The sequence below is a fragment of the Vidua macroura genome, chromosome 4 (assembly GCF_024509145.1).
Source record: "Vidua macroura isolate BioBank_ID:100142 chromosome 4, ASM2450914v1, whole genome shotgun sequence".
Taxonomy (NCBI): domain Eukaryota; kingdom Metazoa; phylum Chordata; class Aves; order Passeriformes; family Viduidae; genus Vidua; species Vidua macroura.
The window spans coordinates 29,229,268-29,246,220 of NC_071574.1; the positions used below are offsets into that span (position 1 = coordinate 29,229,268).

Genomic DNA, 16,953 nt, shown 5'->3' on the forward strand with positions numbered 1-16,953 from the left:
ATTATTCCTGACATCCAGAATGGGGCACGATCTGGAGCTGCTTCAAGTGCTTCCTCCTTCTCCCCAAGGACCTGATAAATCGCTTTGCCTACTGGGAAGCCATGGGTTGAAGGCTTGCCAAAGCAAACAGCACAGACAAGGTGCAACCTGTAGCAGAGCAGGGCATCAAGACATACGGGAAGGTTTACTGAGCCAGGGACACCCCTGAGGATTTCCAAGACCCACTAGAAGCCTGCAGCTTGTACAGGAGGGGTTGATGAGTTGGTGGGGCCAGGAGTTGCCACTGCCAAAAATAGCAGCCCCAGGGAGAACTGTGAGTGACCAGGAGGGGAAACAGGGCATGGTGTGATGGTTTGTGTGGGAGGGTGCACAGGGAGGTCACAGTCTGCTGACTTGAAAGGGAGAAGAAGAAGAAACTCGGTTCATCCCATCCCTACCAGTTTGATGTCAGAGCCAGCAAGAGAAAACCTCTGGCAAGACCTTACAGCACCATCCAGGGCCCAAAGGTAGCCTACAAGAAAACTGGAGAGGGACTTTTACAAGGGCCTGTAAGGATGGGACAAGGAGTAATGCCTTTAGACTATGAGAGGGTAGGTTCAGACTAGATATAAGGAAACAATTTTTACGATGAGGGTGTTGAGGCACTGGCACCAGCTGCCCAGAGACGTTGCGGTTGCGACCTTCCTAGAAGTGTTCAAGACCAGGCTGGATGAGGCTCTAGGTCTATTGGAAAGTGTCCCTGCCCATGGCATTAGGCTTGGAACTAGATGATCTCTGAGGTCTCTTCCAACTCAGACCATATGTGAAACTGCATCTTCTTCCTTCCTTCCAAAGGGGCATTGCATGCTCCCATGTTTCACACTGCAAAGGTTACCCTTTAGGAAGCTGAAAGTACACAAATTTCACTTGATAGTATGAAAAGGTGTTTTCCCAAGCACCTGTAGTAAAACTTGGATTTGTGCTGACTTTGGTAGTAGCTTCATCTCAATGTTTGGAACCTGAGATTTTAGGACTAACCTGCCTGTGGTCACACAAGTGCCAAAAGACTGGGCAGGATATCCAAGCTGGCAGCAAGGATGAGATCTGTTAGGTTTTTTTTGTCTGCCATTTCCCTTAAAAACAGTAGGAAGCTGAGCAGCATTTACTCTGATCCAGAAAAACCACTGTCAGTCTCAAACCAAGGGTTTTATATAATCACAGGTACATAAACCTTTCCATTTCAGCTCTAGTAATTTTGAGGTTTTACTGATACAGGGGGTTGATCTAGTGTTACCTGTTTGATATATTTTTATTTGTTTTTAAGAATTTTATTTCAAGTCTTCCAGTCTTCATTGGGGAACTCACTTGTGGAAGAGGTCTGGATTGTGGTTCTGCAAAGTTGTGGCCAGCCCAGGGTTCTGTGACACATGGTGGGCTTATACTTTTCTCCCATTTCTGAATGAGAGGTGAGATAAGAACAGTGATGGTATTCAGAGGAACCAAATACCACAGAAAATCCCAAAACAAGCTACAGTGGGAGTTAAGGACTTTGCCTATTCTTCACTCTGACCAGATGCACCTCTTCAGTAGCTGTTCTTCAAGTGGAAACATAAGGAATTAATTTGCCTGCCCCTAATTTCACTAGAGTGTTTAGTAATTTGGCTTTAATGTTAGAATTCATCAGCAAGACTGACTGCTGTATCATACAGAGTGGCAGGCTTGGCAGAGAAGGAAATATCCCACACAATTTAAAAATGGTCTATGAATTTGCTGGGTTTAGAGATTGATAACAGATAGAAAAAGGACACAGCAAGTCTTGTACAAAGAAAGGAGTCAATTTAGGAATTAAGAAGGTGAGACGGTGGGGAGCAGGAACATGCCCAGTTTACATTTAATTCAGTAGCTGTGGTTTGGCTTTGTTTTCTTCTTAATGGCATGTGGTTTTTAAAAGGAAGTTTTTGCTTAAATGCAAATCAGATATTAGATTACTAAAGATAGGGAAGACACTGCTTGCTAAGTGTGGTGGAAGCTAGTCTGATAAATGTACCCAATAATGAGAATTCTACAGCAAAATGCTGAGCCCTGTGGCTATGATCCAGCAAAATGCTGACAGTAGTGGTAGCGCTCGTGCACTTAAAATTAAGCATTTTCCAAAAATGCTTTGATGGATCAGAGCTGGAGTCCTTATCACCTTGCTAGGAGTGAATTTATGAGATCCTTGTAAGTCAATAGTATTAATTCTTAGGCTTCACAACTAAACCACTAATGGAATATAGGGAAATTACAGCTTTTCTATGGTGTGAAGAAATCTGGCTCTGGTCTTAACCACAATCTGTTCCCCAGCTTTCAGAAAAACTTACTATCTTGATTTCCAGAGGCACTAGAAAAACAAAATCAAGTATTGGAAATTCCTGTGGATCTGCACTCTTAGGAAGATATTTCTTCATGCACTCTTCCCTGCTCTAACAAATATTTGTCTCAGATACACATTGGCCTTGAGTGCAAGTACCTGCCAGGGACAGCAGGGATGCCTCTTTTTCCTGAGCCCAGGCAATCTGTGATGCCCTAATGTCTCCCTCTCCCTTCTGAGGATCATGATAAATTGCAGTTTAATAGGAACTGGCTGTGCAGGACAGAGGGCTGATGCTGCTGTAATTATGTAAAAAACGTATGTTAGGCCTGGCAATTGAAAAAAAGTTTCTCAAACAATGAGCTATGATCAGGGCCAGTCTAGTCAGGCCAATTTTTTTAATTATTTTTTCTAAGCAGCCTGTATCTGTATGATGGGGAATTTGGACCCTGAAAAATGCAGGTGAGCGTTTGCAAGCCTCCAGGTTTCAAGAGAAAAAAAATTACCTTGATTGATGTTACAGATCATGGTGCTCTTTGTAGCCTTCATTATACAGAGTCCTTAAAATTCCTTAAAACTGTTTTATACCAATATTCCTGCTAAGGACTTGAATGTGTTTGTTGATGAACAAGCTGGAGGTAATACTTCCCCTCCTTTGAGATGAGTGTGCTCAGTATTACACAGTTTTCTCTTGTGATATCTGGTCATGTTTTCTTCAGGCCTTGTGCTTGCAAGTTTTGTAGATCTGCAGGCAGCTTCCATTTTTTAAGAGTACACGTCTCTCATCCATGACTGGCAGGAGCTGAGAGCGTGTCTGTACAACTCTGTAAACAGAAAGCAAATGGCAAGAATCCAATTTATTTTTTGAAACCATGTGCTTTTAAGAGCCTTGCCAAAGGTTATGTATTTCTTTGAGATGGCAGTGATGTATGATAGGTATCATTAAATATTTTGGCTCTGTTCTATGTGGGGTGGTGTGCATATGAGGAATGACAAGGCAGTCTTACCCCAAAGGCTCTGTAGTTTAGTACCTAGATTTTGTGCTGTCTTTAGGCTCTGCTTGTAATCCTGTTGCAGTTTTAACATAGGATAGCCCTGACACAAAGTAACTTCCATATGGTAGATTTTTTAGAAATTGTTTGCTTGCTTTTGGTGTAAGCAGTGAATTTTGGAAACTTTCATGCAGTCAGCAAGAGAGAGGAGTGCCAGAGGTGAGATGTTGCTACACCTTCCTGGGTTGCCTCCACAAAGGTGGGCACTTAAGTAGGTGAGCCTTAGCAATATTCTGTTACAGTAAAAAATTTTGTGAATGGCAAAGCTTTCACTGGTTGCATCCACTGTCCTTTGAGGAATATGTGTTGAGTCCTGCTGTTTCACAATTAACAACATATTTTGGTTAAGAGGAAAAGACTACATAAAAACATTTAAAGCTATGGATTTGTTTTCATAATTTATATGTCAATAATCAGTACTTGGTCTTAATAACAAAGAATACTTTACAGACGCATTTTTATAATACAGATTATTGCAGGAAGGATTTCAGTAGTGGTTTTTCACAAGCAGCAAGGCGTTTGTTGCTATTTGTTCTTTTAATACCATTTTACAGGAGTAGCAAAATATCACTTGAGTGTTCATCTAAAGATTTACCATAAGAAGCAGTAGGTCCTTACGGGTGGGTCAGTTGATGTTAGCTTGTTGCTGTGGTTTCCTCTGTTTTCTCTCTTTGCTGATTCTCTTGCAAGCTTCTTCAGGAGAGACACAGAGAAAAGAAAGCTTTGAATTACTGAATTTAGTGTGCACAAACCTCTCTTCCCCTAAACACACTTAAGTTACCGCAAGAACACTGAATATTGGGGCATAGTAAATCTTGAGGCCTTAGACCACATTGGTGCATAGCCACACAGATCTCCTGAGCTGTTAAAAGAGATCAGAAGTAAGTGATGAGCCATCATCCCTGCACTAATGCAAATTGCATGCAGATTACTTCTGTTATTTCTCTAATGTGAGTATGAATAAGTTTTTCCTGGTTTGTGTTTACTAACACAAGAGCACTTCTCTGTAGTGGGATTGCTGGTAAATAAAAGCATTGGGTTAATAGTATCCATAAAACCACAGCATCCCCACTGTTCTCTTTGCCTTTAGCAAAGGGACTTTTCTGATGTCTTAGGTCCAAGGATAAGAAGCCTAGAGAGAAGTTACCTGAGGAAAGCTTAGTCAAAGAAAGAACAGGCTCTTCAATACAATAAGGCACCAAATGGGGTTTCACTTTTCACAAACCCAACCTTCTGTCCAGCTGGGAGGCAGCGAGGTCTTGGGAGCACCTTGTCTGTGACTAGCTTGGATGTCAAGTCATGTCCTGGTGTCGAGCTTAAGGAGCTGTGTTGAATCTTAGAGGAACCAGGATGGGAGCCACCTGAAAGATCACCACTTTCAAATGAGATAGATCTGGTTGATTGGGTTAGTCATGGATTCATATTACAAAAACGGGGCCCTGCCTTCTGTCAGGGCCATGGAGTGCTTCATTTGGGTTCCTCTCTTTTGTTTGAGCTGTTTTGTTTCAAGGTACAGGTCAGGGCATCTCAGGTTTCAGAGGCATTCAAAATGTCCATTCAGACTGCAAAGAGATCTAAGACTTGGCACCTCAGGGGTTCATCTTGGAGCATAGAAGTTGTAAAGAAATACTATATATTCATTGCCAAAGCAGTTTGAAGATTGTGCTCTCATATTGATATTTGATGCGTGAAAAGGACTAACATGGAAGTCCCCGTCTACACAGGAGATACTTTGAAGAATCATTCAAAAGAAAATGATCTCCATATATTAACGATGTTTTAGGATTTGGCTCCTACTTGGCAAAGTGTTTGGATATAATCTAACCCTGGGGCTAGAATTTACCACCTTACCTTCTTTAGGGCCTGGGCAGGATTGAAATCCCATGAAAGATCTCAGATAGAATAGAAATGGCATTTAATGCTACTTAGTACATGGACCTTTCATTCCCTGGACTCAGTTTTCAAAAACATTTGCAAGCACCTGCAAACTTGGGGCCCAGCCTGTTTGCCTAACTAGCCAAGCATGGTTTGCAACTCTTTGTTCTCAAGGGACAAAGAGTTTTGAAATCCATTATCAGACAGACTTGAGTACACTTTGCGATATGAAAAATTTCAGCACAAAAGACAAGTTATGACTTAAATCCTAAGTTCTGACCCAAGTGTAATATTCACAGTAAAAATACTCTTAAGAGAGCCACCGGGTATTAAGCTGCCCTAAAAGTTCCTATGTAGAAATGCAAAGGTAATACAGTGAAAGCATTTTTTTCCTTCCCCTTTCAGTGTTTCTATTTTAACTAATGTATCTATATTTTTTTTAATTCCTTTATTTTTAAAATTACTTTATTTTTTAGACACTGCTTGAAGCCATCTGCAGTTTCACAATGCCTTTAGTGTGACTTGCTGAATAAGGCAAGTCTTGCTTCAAACTCTGAAGTCACCAAAGGCCTGAGAAAGAAATTAGAAACGGAGTGAAAAATTACAATATACCAGGCTTTTGAAGTGAAACCAGAGTTACTTGTCTTGTGGTTACTCTTCTAATACAGGTTTTATTTTCTTCAATTATACCTGGTTTTTATTAAGTGCATTAATTATAACATAACTGTTTGGTTATATAATAACAGATAAAGGTTATGGCTTTGGGACTGAGTGAGATGGGGAGCCATTAGCTGTTGTTTCTGCCAGAGTGAAAAATACCAAGGCAAAAGTAATTTGCCTGGAGAGGGCATTAGATAGACCATGAAAAGTAGAAACTGGATTATTTGTTTTGTCTTGGTACAGTGGTTGTTCACCTGATAACATTAATTTCTCTTAAAATACAATTAGCATTTTATTCCACTAAGCATTATTCTATGTTAGATATTAGTGGGACACAGCACAGTATGTTGTAAATACGGCCTTTGGTGCCTAGATGGCTAATTCAGTGCTAATGTCATTATCAAAGGTTGCAGAGGAACAAATGTCCTAAAAAGTCTGTTCCTTGTGAAATCATTTCCTGTAGTTACTCAGATATGACTAATGATGCGTCTTCTGCAGAAACTTTAATTTTTTTATTTGGTATGCCCCCTTACTTTTCTTAAAAAATGTTAGAAACAGAACAAAAGAAAAGAAAAAAAGAAGAATCAGTTTTCTATGCTTTGCTTCCTGATTAATTTTTGGTCTCAGGAAAGCAAAAACGTACATTGGCAATTTCACACCTTGTTACATCTTCTGTTTGCTTTCATCACATGCATGGCTGTTTTCATAAATGGCAAACATAAGCATAAATTATGTAATATCCCTCCTTGGTCTTGACTGCATGGCTGAGAAATTAATGCATATGTGCAGAACATGAACAATTCACAATGTACACCCACCTTTTGTTGTGTCACGGCAGGGATTTGAACAAGACTTCTGTCTGCTTGCATAAGAAACATAAGATACTACAGCTTTATATATCTTGACTCTTACATGCGTTTATTTTTTTACATGTTGTACTCCAAATGGAAGGGCTCTGTGGTTTGACTTCTTTCTATTAAGAGGATGCTGCCCTTGCAGAAGCAGTGACCTTTGAAAAGCAAGTCTTAAGTAATCCTTTTATTTTTCTGAGATCATATAGCACAGTATCCAGTTGCAGGCTTTTAAGATGGAATGATTGCAGACTTTGTCCACTTGCCTGGATTGAATTACATTTTGTTTGACAAAGAAAACTCTAAAATACTTATACCTTTCTTCCTTCAGTTCAGAGCATCATAATCTCTGTGCACTGAGGATGCAGAGTGGTTGCTGTATCATGCCAGCACCGCTGGGATTTATTGAATTTACTTAATTGGACTTTATCTCACGGTTACACTTTAACACTTCTTTTGAAGGAGATTCAAAAAGGATACGGTTACTCCTCTTCCAATTTACTTGGAGAGTTGGGTTACTCATTTTCTTATCTTCCACCCGTTTCCCGGTAGAGCAGAGCATTCTGTGAGCCACAATTGAACGTTTTAGAGACTTGCACACCCAGAGATCTAAGTCCACAAAGCTGCTCACTAGCCAAGATTTTTGCACACGCTTTTTAAAGAGAATGCTCTGATTTAGGGGTGTAGGAAGTTTGATGGGTATGTTTGGGTTGGCTGGTGGTGCATTTTGTCTTGTACTATGCAGGTGCACATAAAGGAGAGCTAAATTGCCCTGAACCTCCTAGGGAAAGGTTTTGCAGCAGAGTTTGGGAGCACTTACATTGTTTTCTTGGCTGTAATGCACCTGTGAGCCTCAGTCCTGTAAACACTTCAGGAAACCTCAGTAAAGTGGATAAAAAAATCCACTATTTTATCAGGTGATTTTGATACTGGGAATTGCATGATTTTCACCTTCCTGAGAGGCATTCAATACCAGGGAGAAATGAGGTCTCCCCTCACTGCTCTTCTCAAGTTTACTCTTGCTAATGGGAGTTTAAAATGGTTTAATGCTCAGCACTGATGCTCTCTATCCTGCCAGACCTCTACTGCCAGCTCTGTAAGCATGAGATAGGCATTGCAGGGATTTGGGGGCATTGGAGATCAGTCCCAGAGGGCATAGGTCCCTTTTTTTGAGTATTTTGGTGGCTCCTCCCTGTACATGGTAGCATCTGAGTGGCTCATGATAAGTGATCAGTATCATTTGTTTAATGAGGATTGCACAATCTCCTTTTACTTGGCACCATCACCACACAGCGAGGTTTGTTATCCAATGCCCCTGAAAACTATGTAGCTCCCTTGCATCAGAAGGGGTTTCATTCTATTTTAATGAAGCTCCCTACTCTCTCTATCTTCTCTGAGCTAATATATCTGACAGTACACTTGTGAACAGATCTTGTATCTCAGATGCACAACTCAGTTTGCTGTGCACAGGTATGCACAGCATGTATTCAGGCACCTGGGTTGCGTAACAGAAATTCCTTTACCAGATTAGCAGTTTGTGTTTAGGTTGTTATTTGCCTTCACGTAGCCCAAAAACTTGTAGAGGACATCAGTCAGGGAGGGGTAAGGTGACTTTTGCAGATGAAAAATTGTTGGTGATCGCCATGCAGGGCCTGCATAAATAATGATCATTCAAATCAAGGTGGTTTTTACTCGCTCAGTGCAGCAGTTGTGAGCACAGTGGTGGATGCACAGTTAAAAAGCAAACACTATCTGTACAGCTCAATGCCAGCTCTCCAGCAGAAAACAGTATGGAAAGAGTCAGCACCTTTCAGGAGCCTTCAAGAGCCAAGTGGGGAAAGTAAACAGGAGTGTGAAAAACTAGGGCTGAAGCAAGACTGAGATGTGGCAACTTGCTGTAACAGAGAAGTCTTGCTGTTAGTCTTCAGTCCAAGAATAGTTGTCTGGAGCTCTTCCCTTACTTTTTGGCTTAAAATCAGGCCTGGAAAAATTAATGTATTTGTTGTCTTTATTTTACTTAATGGGTTTGGGTTTTTTATAGTGTTAAGATAATTTGCTAGTCTTGCATGTAGAAGAAATTGTTTTCTATAGTTCCAAACACATTTTGGAAGATGAAATGTGGTTGTTTGCTGCTGCTCTTTGCATTCCTTTCCCCATATGGCCAAAAAAGTTTTTGCCATGGGTCTCCTCAGGCCCCCTGTCGTCCTTGAAGGAGCCTGTCTGTGTGGAGGGTGAGTTAAAGTCCCTCATCCAGGCATGGCCTGTTTTTATCTCTGGAGAAGCTGCTCTTGGCCCTGCAAATGGGAGACTGAGTTTCTCCCATCCCCTTTCCTTCTCACTCAATTTTGTTTCCTAATCACTGGCATGAAACACCTGGGGTGTTAGGGTTGCATTGCCCATAGCAACTTCTGCTGGAGAGCTGGCAGGGGTGGCAGCAACCACAGCTTAAAAAGTCTCTGCAGACATCAGACTGAATACAAAGGATCAAGCCTGTTTCTGATGCACATGTGTGCTGCAAAGGGCAGATAACCTTTCAGGGCTGCATCTTAAAATAATGAGCAGAGCTTGTATGGCTGCTCTCATGCTGTGGCTTCCCCAAGCACACTGAGAACTTCCAAACTGTGATTGCCATTAAAATCTTTTGCCATTTGCAAGGAATTAGCATCACTATGTGAGCCTGCAACACCCCAGTGATATTTATGGAGAGCAATTGAATTATAAAGGTTGTAATATTCCTTGCTTCTGAAAGGAAGGGCTGAAAGATGCCTAGGCTTAAACTACTTAAAATCCAAAAATAGTGAAGGAGTCCATGTAATCTAAGGTCTTCTGAAAAATATATGCTTTGAAATCAGGCAAAAGGAAGCAAAGCATAATCAATATGTAATTCTGATAACGTAGACCCCTGACACATTTAAAAAGAGAAGGTGTGGGTTTGATGTGTTTGAAAATGGTTTGAAAAGATGGGGTTGATGTGTAAGCTGTGATAGTAGTTCATATTATTCCTTTGCCTTGGTTGTCATGCTACCACAAATCTGTGCAAGTCCAGTTGTTAAAAATGGGCAAATACCACCAAGGTGAAAATAGACTCCACTGATCTGCAGCAGCTAAGGATTGCCTTGTGTTTGAGCATGCACTGATGAGTTTGACTTTGGCTGAGGCAGACCATCTTACTAACCATGGTTTTCGTCTGTTCTGTTTTTCTCCTGTCTTGCAGCACCTTCTCCAGTCAGTACTGTGAAAAAAGGGAAGATAACTAAAAATAGCATCTCCCTTTCCTGGCAGGAGCCAGATCGACCCAATGGCATCATCCTGGAATACGAAATCAAATATTTTGAAAAGGTGTGATGGACTGATTGCTGAGCTTCCCAAGTACCTTCTCTTTATTGTTTTCTTCTTTTAGTTATTATTATTTGAGTCATGGAAGGGAATTGAGAGATTTTATGCATAAATCAATGTCAGATTGATTTTGCAGTAAATGATTAGGAAGACTTGAAATGAGGGTGTTGTTTTCCATTAGTGTGCCACTTCTCTTGAACAAATACATTAAATCCACGTGTCAGATTCCTCTCCAGCCTTATCACATTAAGATAGAGCCTGCTCATTTGTTAAAAATAGAAGGGGTTGGGGACTGAGCATCTGTCTCCTCCCAGAAACATCAGGCAATCTCTTGCCTTTGGTATTTCAATTTCTCACTAGATTTTCCATCCACTGTGAAAGGAGAGGAGAAGGGGGTTCTGGAGAGAGACTGCATGTGTTCTGATATGAAGAAGGGTGTCTTGGCTTAAAAACTTGCCTGGGTTTTCCAGCTCTTTCTCTTGGTTTAAAGGGAAGCAGTCTCCCCACAAAACTCACCTCTCCTAGTCTTCATTTCAAATGGTGACTTATCTTCCTGCAAAATTAATGTTGTTTAAATGAAAATAGTTACAAATGCACTTTATCAAAGTAGTGTATTTTGAGTGATAAGGCCTTAAATCTTTGGAAATCTTAGATTTCCAAAAATCAGGTTTTCAGGATTTGACTGAATTGCATTTTTTTGCCTTAGCTGGAATTGTAAGGTGTTCTTTTTTCCTTGGAAACATCCAGGCTTTCTACATGAAAACAAGAGGAAAATAATGAAATTGAGTCACAATTCACATTTTTAGGGGGATTGAATTTCTGTTTTAAGGAAGATATTCCATTAGCTCTATCTGTGATCCAGGTGAAATTGCTCAACATGGACCAGGACTAGATCTTTACTCCTTCTATCTTCCTTCTCTGACCATGGGAAGGACCTGCTCAAGCAGTCCATGCAAAGAGGGGAAAGAATTTCATAAATCTTCTCCATCAAAATAAAATTAACATTATTTTTTGCAGATGAGGGAGCCTGTGAAATAGATATGTGAGTGACTTAAATGGGGCTGAGAATTAAGGTACACAGCAAGAATCAGGTTATTTTGTTACTGGAAATAATCCTTTATTAATTGTTTTATTAACTTCTTTGAATGACTGTTGGGGTACATTGAATCTTTACCATGGAATGGCTTGGGAAAAACAGCTTTTAGAAACCAAAAAAAAAAGGCAAAACAAATAATTAAAGTGAAAAAAAACTGTGTATTTCTTCATTTTCTTTAGTTTTTTTTCAAACAAATTGGCAGGAGAGGGACTTAAAATGTTGTATTTGTAGTCGAGAACTAGTCTCAAATAACTTCAGCAAACAGTTCTTCAAGAGTGAGTCCTTTGTAGAGAGGTAGCTCCAGCCAGTCCAAGTTTATACTGTCTTGATTTATTATTTTCAGGCTGAGAGTGAAGCTTTGTATTTTCCACAGAAAAGCTCAAGAGTCCAAGTGTTTGCAGAAGCCAACAGTGTATTGAAAAGTTAATTGGCTGACATATGAGCGAAGATGTGACCTAATATTCACTTACTGCTTTTTAACCAGTAGTTGAGATAGGCTGGGGATATTGCCCTTAATCCTTTTTCTTTGTTGCTACTATAATTTATATTCTCTGGTTTTAGCCTTTCATAAGGGTAAATTCACATTCATTTCCAAGGGACAAGAATGATTTATATTAAATGTTTGGGAAAACTGAGTTTTGTCAGATTGCATTCCTGTAAGAGGGATCACTCCTTAATAAGAAAAAAAGGGCACATATATATGTGTGTGTGCGTGTATGTACACATTTCTCCAAATCAGGCTTCAATTGAGAAATTTTGTAATGTTACATTTAAAAAATTCCCAGCACCTTAGCCAGGCATATTGCTGTCAATGAGAAATTGGCCATTAAATTTAAAAGAAAGAAAAATGAGCTCAGATTCTAAGAGCTATCCAGAAATCTTGGTAAGGAACTACTAAAAAGTCTGTTTTAACTCATGATAATTTGGATCTGAGAGGATATGGTGAATAAAAAGCAGTTTCCAAATTTGTAGACCTTAATTTATGAGCTCTTGTCTAGATTATGTGTTACAGTAAATAATTCTAAGAGTAATTACATAGCATTTCAACAAAATTTTAATCAAAGAACTGGAACTGTTTCACATTAGAAACTGATGTAGATGAAGATTTATTTCAGCAATTTTTCTTCAAGTTCATTGCTTCAGAAGAACAATGCAAAAATTAGGTATTTTCCTGGCGTTTTAGTTTATTATTCTCTTCCCAAGGTCTAATTCGTGGTTGTAGAAATGCAGGAATAAAGTTGTATAGTGTGTAATATATTATTCTCTTTTAGGCCTACTTACACTACTGGGAAGCCATTTTGATGTAAATCAAAATCCTTTTTTAAGGTGATGGGACTTGTTTTATCTTCCCTGTGCCTTGGGATTGATCTTTGTAGGATAAAACTTTCCATTGCCCCAGGCCATGTACATCCCGAGCAGTGGAAAGCTGCTTCTACTGCAGATGCCAACTGTGTGCCTCCTAGAATCATTGATTATAAAAGAGAAAATCAGATCTCACAATTTGTATTGCAGAAAGGACCTTCAGAGAGGGGGTTTTGAGGAAGAAATCCGCAAAAACGCATACTTCAGGATTTTTTTGTCATGTTTCTCTGGGGGTTGTTAAGAGTCTGTCTTCTCTGAGAGCCACTCTGTGTGTGTTTGAACTTTGTGGTTTTTGGGGGGGCGTTGGGAAAAGGACCAGGAGACAAGCTACACCATCATCAAGTCCAAAGAGACGACGATTACGGCGGATGGCTTGAAGCCAGGCTCAGCGTACGTCTTCCAGATCCGAGCCCGGACAGCTGCCGGCTACGGGGGCTTCAGCCGAAGGTTCGAGTTCGAAACCAGCCCAGTGTGTAAGTGCTTTTAATTACTGTCAGCCCGTGTCTCTGCAGCGCTTACCTGAAACAAGTCAGGGGATCGATACCTCTGCAGAGAGCGCTTCCTTTTATTGGCTTCATCCCTTGGCTTTGGAAGCGTCGGGCGCGTCGTGACTCTGCACTTGGCATATCTGTCCTTTGCTTCTTCATGGTGGGGTAGGAGATCTTCAGGCTTCAGAAATTCTTGGCATTCCGTGCTTAGAAAAATCCTGTATTTACAGAGGCCTGGTGTAAGAGTCTTTCCTCTCAGGAGGGACAGAGGAGATGGGACCTGCTTTCAAAGGCTGGCTGCAGAGGATGTTGAGCTCTCATAAATACCTACATCTGGGAGTAAAAGCCCTGAAATGGTACCTCTCTGCAAGGGGAAGAGTTGAACCAGCCAGCATTAGTGTCTTTTGTGTTTTTTGGGGAAAGTTCCTGTCAAGTTAAAAGATTGTTTCTGTTGGCTGCCAAGGCCACAGCCTCAAGAAAAGGCGGTTGACTTGTAATCAGAAATGGTAAAAAATGTGCACTGCAGGTGCAGGACTTCTTCTTGGCCTGTTACATTTGTGGGTTTTCAAATTTTCTTTTTTTTTTTTTTTTTTTTTTTTTTTTTTTTTTTTTTTTTAATTAAACTAATCCAGGGCTGGATTCTGGAACAGATTCTCTGGCAGGGTGAACTCCTGAGGCACACAGAGGCTCAGCTGCTCTTTCTTCTGTGTTTAGGCACAGCTGTGGGGAAATTCTTTTTGTCCCAAATACAGAATTTTGCCAAGGTGTCAAGTACAATTTTGTCCACCAGAAAATATGTCTTCTCTCTATTAGTTTGTACAGCTGTCATTTATTAATTTTTATGCTGTGTGCATGGAAGAGGAATTTTATGGTGGAAATACTCTGGTAATTCCCATGGGGAAGGGACTGTTTTATGTATTTTCCTTGGAAATTTAAATTCATCAATACTTTGATTACTGTTACTCCAGTTTATTTAAAATTCGTCATATTTGAGAAGATGCCGAGTTGTCTTTTCAGTGCATGCTGCCTTTGAAGTCAGAATAGATTTTCAAGGAGTCATTATACATGTGCAAATGTAGCTGTGGAGCCAGTGATTAAGCTAATACAGTGAAAATTGCATCACAATGCAAACAATAATGCAGTAAGAACAGTCTATTTAATGTATTTCTTATTGTATTAACCATTAATTGTGCTCTATCAGCAACTAAATCATATTATGCCAAAAAATTATTCTGTATAGTTTTTCTCAGTTGGAAAGTTTCTAGCTTAGAGTTGTTTGAGTAATAGTGTTCTGGTCTATTAATGAGTAACACATGAAATACGTGCTCATGTGATCTATTACCTATGATCCTGGTCCAAAAATAATGGCACTTTCATCAAGCCCATCATGTAAGTATCCGTGTTAATTGGGATTTCTGGAGGACATCACATGGGAATATTTTTAAACACTAGAAATTCTGTGGGTCATTTAGTCATACCCACATCCCAGTCTTTTTCTGGGCATTTTAAAGGCAGAGGAATAGGTACTTCTCTGATATTAAGGAGTTGCTGGTATAGTCAGAGGAATACCTACCACATGGTCCCCAGTTAGGGAATGGGAATTGTTCATCTGTTGGACTCAAGCTATGGCTGAGGCCAGACTTAACCAGATACTTTAACACTTTATAGGATTGAAATATAATGTAAGCCTCAGTATCTTGCAAAAAGCAGCTCTGTTTGACATTTAAAACCTTATAAAAAGCATTTTTTTTTTCCCCAAAGTCCTATATAAAGTCAATATTAGTGTCAGGAGTGTGACCAGACTCCCACTTCTTTCCTGCACATCCTGACGATTTTCAAAGCAAGCACAGATTGAAATCTCACTGCTACATCAGAGTACAGATCTGAACTTCTTGTTAGAGCCAAAGCAAATGATTTTTATTCAAGCACAGATGAAAACCTTTCAGTGGCTGTTTTGAGAAACAATTTCCAAGTCTTTTGGACTGAACGACAGGCTTTTTTTTCCAATTTGCAAGGTTTCTGTAGTTATCTTTAATACATTTGGAAGAATTATACAACAACAGCCTGAGAAATGCAATGGAGAAGAGCTATAAGCTGTTTTGGACTTCCCTCTTTTTCCCAGATTTTGGGAATTTTTGCATACTTCTTCCTGCTTGTGCAATTCTGCAAAGCACCATGAGGCAGCCAGGGCTTCAGTTTTCAGCAATTTTTTTTATTTGAGTGGAAGGTGTTGCTGGGTGTATGCACTTGTTGCTTCCTCCTTCCCAAATGCCACCAAGTTTGTCTAGCCCTAAAAACTAACCTTGCCAAGAGCTGGGTTTTGGCTGGATTGGTGAGCTAATCTAACTGGTCTGCTGGGCAGGAGTAGGAACATATCACCAAGCTGAGAAGGGGTAATGCAGGGGTGTGTGTGTGTGTCCCTGACTTTGAATGGCAGCAAGCCCCAGCTTGGCTTATGGATTCAAGCTCTTCATCTGCCTTAGATCACAGTGGAATTTATCTAATTTCCCCATCCCTTGAGCTGTGCAAAAAAACACCAATCACTGCTTAATGTTCTCCTTTAAATGTTTTTCTTTTTAATTATTTTGTCAAGAAAGCAATAAAACACCATCTTAAGGAGCCCCCATAACTTCGTGAGGCTAATAAAATCTCTGGATGATGGCAGGGGTTTGGAGCAGTTAACATGAAATATTTAATGTATCAGGACCAATCCTTCTGAAATCACTTACACTGCTGTAGCAGGTCCACCCCGCTCACAGTTAAGCACCAGAGAGCTCCCATATGAAGAGCTGTTTGAAGCCCAGTGCAGATCAATGTTTAATGCCATACCTTTCTGTCTTTCCTTTCCTTTAACAATTAATATGGGACTATATTCAGTTATTTTATAGCCTTCATAACGTTAATCCTGTGCTAAGGACCCTTTTTTAGTTCAATCATTTAGTTAAAGGCTTCTTCAGTACGCAATCAATTGCTGCTGCTCTCTGGGGTGGATGAAGCTTCATCCTGGGCTGGCACGAGGTTAAGAGCTATAATGAGGTTTTCCCCCACAGAGCAGTAGTTCCTGTGACAGGGAGCTGGTTTTGCAGGGAGGATGTGAAGTTTGTACCCTGGGGTGGTTATATATGTGCAGATAAATAAGGTGGCAGCAAAGAGGGCAAGGTGAGGAGACTTTGGTTTCTGCTTGGGGAACCCCATATACAAACCCCTGGGGGAAATGGGCTCCTTTCCCTGCCATGTAAGGCAAATAAACAAGATACAAGTGGTATTAGCATTTCCATTTTACAGCTTACAGGAGCTTGTTCACTTGCTCTTATTTGACCCATGTCAAAACTCAGTTCTCAGTCAGCTCTCCTGACCTTTCTGCTGGTGTCTTTATCACCAGCTTAGTCTCCTTCCTTTTGGCAGGAGGGCTCTTTACAAGGCACAGACTGGAACAGTTTTGCTTCCCCAAGTTTTGGCCAATAAAAAGACCAACCACTGTACGTGTCTTAGCAAATTCCTGTTTTACAGAGGGCACTTTATGGCCATGTGGTAGAGATGCCACCAGGAGTTAGTTTATAATTATAGCTTCTTGAAGTGCAGGTAATTCTTTTTATCTTGTAGATTTTACTTGTGTCTGTTAGCAATAACATTCCATAAATGTTCTCTCTGACTGCTGGGTTTTCATCCAAATGAGAGCCTCTTGGGTTTTCATCTTTTATCTCTGATTTCTAATGCAGCTAACTCAGGGAGAAAAACTCAACTTCACAAACTCAAAGGCTGCATCCTGCAATGCTTTGGTTTCTGAATTCAACAATGAGATGCAATCTTGTTTGGTTTTTGGCTTAGTGTTGCATGTGGTTTTGTTTCCTTTCCAAACTAGAGACAGACAGCAAAAGGGGGAAAATACAAACCGTAAAAGAAT

General features: G+C 40.3%; 1 protein-coding gene across 11 annotated transcripts in view; it reads left to right on the top strand.

Annotated features, from left to right (window-relative positions):
- Nucleotides 1-16,953, top strand: part of EPHA5 (EPH receptor A5) — a 194,704-nt gene that overhangs the window by 132,294 nt on the left and 45,457 nt on the right. For all 11 annotated transcript variants that reach the window (XM_053975281.1, XM_053975284.1, XM_053975287.1 and 8 more), the window contains 2 exons: nucleotides 9,982-10,106; nucleotides 12,875-13,034. In XM_053975281.1, coding sequence (XP_053831256.1) covers nucleotides 9,982-10,106; nucleotides 12,875-13,034 — 285 coding nt within the window. The remainder of the gene's footprint in view (nucleotides 1-9,981; nucleotides 10,107-12,874; nucleotides 13,035-16,953) is intronic.